The sequence below is a fragment of the Sarcophilus harrisii genome, chromosome 2 (genome assembly GCF_902635505.1).
Source record: "Sarcophilus harrisii chromosome 2, mSarHar1.11, whole genome shotgun sequence".
NCBI lineage: Eukaryota > Metazoa > Chordata > Mammalia > Dasyuromorphia > Dasyuridae > Sarcophilus > Sarcophilus harrisii.
The window spans coordinates 114,853,708-114,862,113 of record NC_045427.1 but is presented as its reverse complement, the minus strand read 5'-3'; the positions used below and the strand labels follow the sequence as shown (position 1 = coordinate 114,862,113).

The following is an 8,406-nucleotide window of genomic DNA, read 5'->3' as shown; positions in this document are numbered from 1 at the left end:
ATATAGCTTCTTTCTTATCCCCTCTCTTCTGTTTTAATTCTCCTGCCCCCCATGGATCCCTCCTTTGTCTTCTTCCCCCATCTTTTGCTTTCTCATCTACCACCCCACCTTATTTCTTTATAGATTTTGGAGGGTGTTGTATCTTTCATGATATATACATAGTGTTGCCTAATTAACCCATTCCCGATGTGAATAGGTTTTCAGAATTATGAGCCCTCCTCCCCTTCTAATGCTTCTGTTCCAGTTCTTCCTCTTCATTTCATTTGTATAACATAATTATTACTTTTACCTTTTTCTTAGACAGTTTTGCTTTTTAGAGCTCTACTCTACTCTACCCCCATCTTTTTTTTTGAACTACTCAATTACTGATATCAATCTTAACCATATGATATACATTTTCATGTAAAAAAACTTAAACAATTTGTCAATGTTAAGCTCCTTAAAATTAATCTTGGATATTGGCTCTTATATGTTAAATTTTCTATTGAGTTTGGGTTTGGTTGAAAGGAAATCCTGAAAATCTGCAAGTTTGCTGAATGTCTGTTTTTTTCATTCAATAATTATGAATAATTTTGTTGGAAAACGATATTTTTGGCCACAAGCCAGGAGAAAGGATTTTTTGTACATGGTCAGTGTGGGAATTTGTTTTACTTAGCTATACATGTTTATAACAGGGGTTTTGTATTTCTTTCTTATTTAGTATGGGGTGGTATGACAGAGAAAATTTTCATTGATTGAAGAAAATCCCCCTTAATTAAAAAATTGCACTTTCCCATCATACAGTTTAATAAAAAAAGCCTCTGTTTTTAAAGTCCCAAGACATTATGTAAATCATATTACCTGTGCATTCCCAGGCAGATTACAACTCTCTCAGCTCAGTCTCTTAGTTTGTAAAATGAGATAATAAAACAGGATAATCTCAAACTTACCTTCTAGCTCTAAATTTTTGAGAGGACTACCCCAATGAGCTAATATCCATTTATATTAAGGATATACATGACCCACCCACATCAGACTCTTCTTTCTAATGATGTTCCAGGAACTCTGGTAAACATCTTGTTCTGTGAAAGCATTATGGGGTGGGAAAAATGTCCTGAATGTGAGATTGGAAGACAAGGTTTTGAATGCTAGCTACCTTCACTACTTATAAGCGTCATGATTTTGGGCAGCTTGTTTTTTCCAGTTTCTTTGTCTATAAAATGAAGGGGTTAGACTAAATGATCTCAAAGATCCTTCTTATCTTTAAATTTTATTAACTAGAAACAATTGATAGGACAGAGGTTTTAGACTTTTTTTTAAAAAAAGCTCTAAGGTCTGATTGTGATTCAAAGCAGAATCTTCTATTTATTTGTTTTGACTTTGGTTTATATTTTTGTTTCAATTATAGACAGTGATTGCTGCCTTTTTGGTAACATTCTTGACTCCATCCCTGGAAGAGATGGTGAGTTGCTACCAAAGGTTTTTGCAATGGTGTTTCTGAGAGTCAAGGGAATTTAAAACAATGCAACATCAGAAGGATCTTTCACAAACCCTTCTTGATCTCTCAATGAAGTGCATGAAAGAAAGAATTTTGAATAAATGCCCTCTTAAGGATCTCAAGAAGGTCTGTATTTGATCTCTTTAATAGTGGTCAAGATTTTGTTTTCTCTAGGACCAGAATCAACTCCTGAATAAAATCCATGAGGACCACAGCACCAATATCAATATCCGTGGCAGCATCGTTCTCATTCATGATACTAATCCTTGGAGTGAATGGGATGCCATATTGAATTACAACCGTGTAAGTCATAAGCCTCAGTAGCACAGGATTGGAAAAACCTGCTCTTGGTCACTGTTCAGTTTTATATTTCATAAGAGAGTAACAATGTGGCTAGGATTAGGGAGGCAACACAACACAATTCCTAGAACTGACCTCTTCTATATTTCTATTTTGCAAGGTTGTAGTGAGGATTAAATGAGAAAATATACATTTTTGGAGATCATTTATTTATTTTTAATAGTATTTTATTTTTCTAAATATATGCAAAGATAATTTTCAACATTCATCTTTGCAAAACCTCATGTTCCAAATTTTTGAGAAAGTATTTGTAAAGCTCTTAACATAGTTTCTGGAACATAGTAGATATGATATAAATACTTATTTCCCTCTTTTCTCCATTTCCTCTTGTGTGACTTCCTGGCACAGTAGGGAAATTATTGGTTGAGAAGTTAGCAGCTTGGTTCTAAATCCTGGGTCTGATATCCTCTATTCTGCAGTCTAGAACAAGTCATGGCATCTCCAGGCAGTTCCTAAGGTCCATTCCAACTCTAAGATCTATTATCTGACTGATACTAAGTTACTTACCTCTTTAAGCTCCAGTTTTCTCCTTTGTAAAATGAGATAGTGTTGGACTAAAGTCCAACTTTAAGGATACTCCCATGTCTGAATCCTGTGAATTTGAGTTTGTGAACACTGATGGGCAAGTCATCATCACTTAGAGGGGTTAGTGAAGCTATCCTGGAATAATGGAGTGTACACTGGGCTTGAAATCAGAAAATTTAAGTTCAAATTCTGGTTATTGTTATATAATTTTTTGTTAATAAAATAGAAATTGTAACACCTATGCTGCAGGATTGTTGGAGGGATTAAATGAGATAGCTTGGGCTAAGCTCTTTGGAAACCTTTACAAACTATGCAAATATCAGCTGTCATTATTAGAGCATCTTTAGGAGTTGGCCTTTATCTCTCTCTCTCTCTCTCTCTCTCTCTTTCTCTCTCTCTCTCTCATTCTCTCTCTCTGTCTCTGTCTTTCTCTTTCTCTCTTTCTGTCTATTTGTCTGTCTCTCATATATATATGTATATAAACAGCCATCCCCAGGACTTTCCATATATATTGGTCTTGAGGAACAATTCCTATTTAAATATTATATCCAGTTAGAATAAACTAAGTTCAGGACAAAGTAACAGCTTTTACTACAAACCTCTCTATTGGGTTATTTAAGGGTTATTTGGCTGCCAAACTGTTTAGCAAGAAGGCTTGTGTGCTAACCAAGATGGACAAAATTTTGTTCCCCAGTCTGGAAGTACTCCACAAAGCATTGGATAAACAGGTAAGGGAGCAGTACTGACCATCAAAGATTTCTTGAGAAGAGCTTGCTAAGAGCTACTGCAGGATAATATTTCAAACAGTTTGTTAAAAAATTTTTGTATTGTCAGCACGATGTACAGTGTCTTACACATACCTGATGCTCAGAAAGGGTGGTGTAGAAAGAGTGAGAGATTTGGATGTAAATCCTACGTCAGGCAATTTTAGTAGCTATATGATTATGAACTCTGAGCCACAGTTTTTATTATCTGTGAAAGGAAAATAATATTCTTTCAACTACTTATTTCTGCAGATTATTATTGGGAAAAAATATCTAGTAAATTTTTTTGTAGAGTTACTTCAGTCATGTTTGACTTTGTGACTCCATTTGGGGTTTTCTTGGCAATGATAAGTGGTTTGCCATTTCCTTGAGGCAAATGGGGTTAAGTGACTGGCCCAGGATCACATAGCTGGTAAGTGTCTGAGGCTGGATTTTATTTTAAGTCCTCCTGATTCTGGGGCTGGCACTTTATGCATTATACCACCTAGCTCCTCTTTGTAAACCTCAAGAATGTCACAAAAATGGAGTTAATGAGAATTTCTGATATTAATTGTTAGTAATGTCAACAATAGCATCTTGCTGTCCTGCAAAGGATTTATGAGTACAATGACCCACTTGGGACAAAAGATATTGGTTATGATGACACTGTACACTAACAATTAATTTAGAAACATTCATTTTATCATTAGTTGATTTTTGAATGGTAAAGTAAAAAGAACTTTGAACAAATCTACCAAATAACCTGGAATATGTAGTTATATAGGCTTTTTAAAGTAAACTTATGGAACTCAAACTAATTATCAATTTGTTAACCCTCTCATTCTCCAGATCAGAACTCCTTCACCAGGCCACCACTCCCCTAAAGGTATCATTGAGATTTAGGGCATTCAATTGACATACTCTTTCTTTTTAAAAATTTTATTTTGTTTTCAATTTAGAGAACAAAACAAGCATTTCCATAACACAGGACAATAAAAAGATGATTGCATATGAAACTGAAAATTTACCATATCCACCTTGCTACTCTCTCCAAACATACAACAAAGTTATCACATAAACTTCTTTTTTTCATTTTTTTCTTCTCCTCCATTCTAGAGATGGCCATCATTATACACAAATAGGTGTGTGTATGTGTGTAAAATTATTCTATATATATTTTAATTTATCAGTTATTTTTCTGATTGCAAATATCATCTCTTCATATATCCTTTATTTTTAATGTGTATTAAAATGACTTAGTTGTTCTTAAAACAATATTGCTTTTACTGTATATAACGTTTTCTTGATTCTGCTCACTTCACTCTTCATCATTTTGTGCAAGTCTTTCCATGCCTTTTTAAGAAAAATGAACTCATAATTTCTTATAGCACAGTAATATTCCATCACAACCAAACACTATAACTTGTTCAGTCATTCCCAACTGATGGGCATTCCTGCAATTTCTAGTTCTTTGCCACCACAATGAGAGCTAATATAAATATCCCATTAACAGTCAAAGTTACAGTTTGTGTGAATTTCCCTTCATCTTTTTTTTTACTCACAATTTTTTCCCCAAGAAACAATGACTCTATTACCGGTTTAATTGCTGTGCCCCTACATATGGGTGGAAAAAGGTGGGGAAAGGTACATATGTTTGAATGGCAAGGCAGATGACATGATATCCTGGGTGGATTGAATGTTAAGTTAAAGGATGATGTCTGGAGCCAGTTAGATAGAGTAGGCTAAGTGGGCTGGTTTGTACTTGATCAACAGTCATAACATTTAACACCTAGCAAAGGAGTATCCAATTTATAAATGGATATAAAGCACTTTATAAATATTATCACTAAATTATTTTTAAAAGTAACATACAATTATTTAGTAAGTGTAATATAAAATATACTCCTATAATGTGTCATTGAAGGGATATGCCCAGAATAGAAGCCCCCAAAAGACTTAAAAACACAAATACAGATAGGCAAAGAGAGGGACAGACACAGGATAGATAATCATGGATTAACAGCATCACTTTTAGAATACTTCAGGGACAAAAAAAAATCATACTACAATTTTGCAGTTCTAGTCATAAATGAAAAATTTAGTGTCTTGGTTTGTGCTCTATAGCCTGAATCAAGGCAAGTTGAAATCCAAATTCAGCCTTTGGACTAAAGTTTTCTCCTCCCTGCTATAAAGAGTGCATTCATTGATAGTTCACTTCCATATGCAACTTTCTAGATCTAGCAGAGTTCAAATCCTATCTCGTATACTTATTTGTATTATCTTGGACAAGTCATGTAACTATGGTAGGTCTCATTTTTCTCATCTGTAAAAATGAGGAGGATGGACTGGATGGCCTCTGAGGTTCATTTTAGCTTGCTATCTATGATATTATAATCCTTTTTTTGGGTGACCTTCAGTTACTCCTTTGCTGGGATTCATTTTGCTTATTTGTGAAATGAAGATGTTGGACAAGGTGATCTATCAACAAGGTCTCTTCCAAATTTAAGTCTTAAATCCTATTTACTTTCAGTTATCTAGGAATTATGGCTCCTCACAAGGTCTTACCTACATCATTCTACCCCCTCGGATTAAAAATGTTGCTCAATATGGAAAAACTATCACTGATCTGTGTAGAGGGGTTCCTACATACTTTGCACATCAACACATTGAGGGTAAGTAAATTTCTTTTGCGTCATGAGGGATGATTTGAGTTTTGGAAGGTTTAGGGAAAGAAACTATTTGGCATACCACTCACAAAGATTGATGCTTGTAATGGAAATAAGTAATGAAAGAAGATTTTTTTATTGCTCAATTATGTCCAATTCTTGGTGACCCCATTTGGAATTTTCTTAACAAAGATATTGTAGTGGTTCACCATTATTTTGTCCAACTCATTTTAATAGATCAGGAAATTGAGGCAAACCTGGTTAAGTGATTTGCTCAGATCACACAGTTGAAAAGTATCCGAGGCTGGATTTGAAGTCAGGAAAATTAGTCATTTTGAGTCTAGTCCCAGCACTCTATGTACCGTGCCACCTAGCTGCCCAGAGATAGAACATCTAGATATTTAAACCCTGTCAGTCATATAATGACTTCTTTGAGCTCTAAATCCTGTGATCATTAAGCATTTAAATGGTATGGGCTAAGAAGTATGATAAAAAGGAACAGCAAGAAGGAGTGATAGAATGTTGAAAAATTTTACCTCCTTCAAATTTTGCCAATGGCTCTCATTGTTCAGAAATTTTCAGTTCTAATTCCATAATTCTTTACAAATAGTCATGAATTTAGCCCTATGTTCCATTAAGCAACAAATTTGTCTTGACTTAATATTTTTTAAATCTGTGTAGGGTAGTGATTCTTAAAGTGTGGTCTGCTAAACCCAGGTATTTCAAAGACCTTTTTAGAAGATCCATAAGGTCAAAACAATTTTCATAATGATAAGATAACATTTCAATATCTAACATGTTAAATATCAATAGATATATCAAAACTCTTGAAGGGGGGATCTTCAATAATTTTTAAGATTATAAAGGTATCCTGACACCAAAATGTTTAAGGACTATTGATGTAGGATATTTCTAATATAGAAATATACTGTATTAATAACCCATTTGTAATTTATAGCCCCAAAACAATTGCCTGAGGCATTTGGAGATTAATTGATTTTTCCTAGAATCACCCTGACAGTATATAATGGAGGAATAACTCAGTTTAAAAAAAATTCTATGCACTAAACTGCATTGCCTTTCATGTAACCTCTATAACATTTAACTTGGAGGTCATTTAATTTGAAAGTAGTTGGTAGTGGAGTGCTTTCTTCTCTTAACCTGAGTTTCTTTTTCCTTAAAGGCACTGCTCTGGCACTAAATCCTGAATCCTGCTTTAAAGCACGAATTTTTGCAAACACATATAGTTTTGGCATCTCCATCTGTGGGGAGATTCCAGGTCTCTGATGAGAATTTTCAGTTACTGGATGGCTGGAAAACCTGCTTGTTTGCCAAGGAACCATGGTCCCTTGCTTCTCAAGGGAGAAGCTGTTCTGCCTCTACCTTGGAAACCAAACTTTAGGTTTCAATAAAGTAGCTTTAAGAAGTAATATAATCTACTTTTTTCTTCAGAGTTAACATGGAAAGTGATCTTTGTCATGTTGTTATATCAAACTATTCTAAGAGTCCAACATTGCACTGTTTTAACAGAGGAAGCCAGACAAGCTACATTATTTAGTTTTAAAAGATGTAAATGGTTGTATCCTATCCATGATAACTGAAAGATCATGAAAAATGAGGAAAGTAGCTCAAGATTGAAGAATGGCAAATGTTATCCTAATATTTAAAAAAAGAGAGGAGAAAACAAAGCAAGAAAGCTGAGGGCAAGTGAGTTTGATTTTGATTCATTAGGAAAATTCTATAATGCAAATAAATAGGAAATTAAAGCATTGATTACAAAGTGCCAGAATGATTTCATCAAGAATAGATAATCTCAAACTAACCTTATATCATTAAAATAATTATTTAACTACCAGTCAAATTGAGAAAAATTCTGTGAGTACAATTTACCTAAGATTTTAGCAAAGCTTTTGATAAAATATCTCCTAGTAGTCTTAAAGATAATATGGGAAGAAATGGATTAGATGATGATACGATCAGAAAGATTCACAACTGATTGGAGGAGAGCTGAGGGCTCTTCCAATTCTCACTTTCCAATTCTAAAATTTTAAATAAACTTGATGCCTCGAGTCTTGAGAACACGTGTGCTTGCAAGGTTCTTGTTATTTGGTCATTTTCAGTCGTGACCAACTCTTTTGAGCCCTTTTGGAGGTTTTCTTGACAAAGATACTAGAATAGTTTGCCATTTCCTTATCCAGCTCATTTTACAGATGAGGAAATGAAGGCAAGCAGGGTAAAGTGACTTGTCCAGGATCATTCAGCTAGGAAGTGTCTGAAGCCATATGAACTGAGGTTTTCCTGACTACAGCTACAACAGTTTATTCTCTGTGCCACCCAGATGCCTGCTTGCAAGGTTAGTTGGTCATTAAACACTGGCAATGTAAAGTGCTGTAGTTTTTAAGTTATCCAGATAAGAACAACAAGCCAGAGAAGTGAAAATGCTTTCTAATTGAATACAGGCCTTTTATCTCAGAAAGGAACCTCAAATTCAAAGGTGATGATCATCTTTGACTAAGTACATCTGAGGAGACACTGCCTTTTTTCACTATTTATATTCAATGAAAAAAATAGCCTCAAACATTTGTAAATAAAGCATATATTTTATTCTTGAAGTACATACTGCTTTATTCTGGTC

The 8,406-nt window shown here is 34.4% G+C and overlaps 1 protein-coding gene across 1 annotated transcript; it reads left to right on the top strand.

Moving 5' to 3' along the window:
* Nucleotides 1-996: 996 nt before the first annotated feature.
* On the top strand, nucleotides 997-7,071 carry LOC100926093 (gastrokine-3-like). Its single transcript, XM_023494684.2, has 6 exons — nucleotides 997-1,047; nucleotides 1,388-1,441; nucleotides 1,652-1,780; nucleotides 2,983-3,090; nucleotides 5,636-5,777; nucleotides 6,955-7,071. The coding sequence occupies exons 1-6, from the start codon at nucleotides 997-999 to the stop codon at nucleotides 7,056-7,058; spliced, it is 588 nt and encodes a 195-aa protein (XP_023350452.1). The 3' UTR covers nucleotides 7,059-7,071.
* Nucleotides 7,072-8,406: the final 1,335 nt, after the last annotated feature.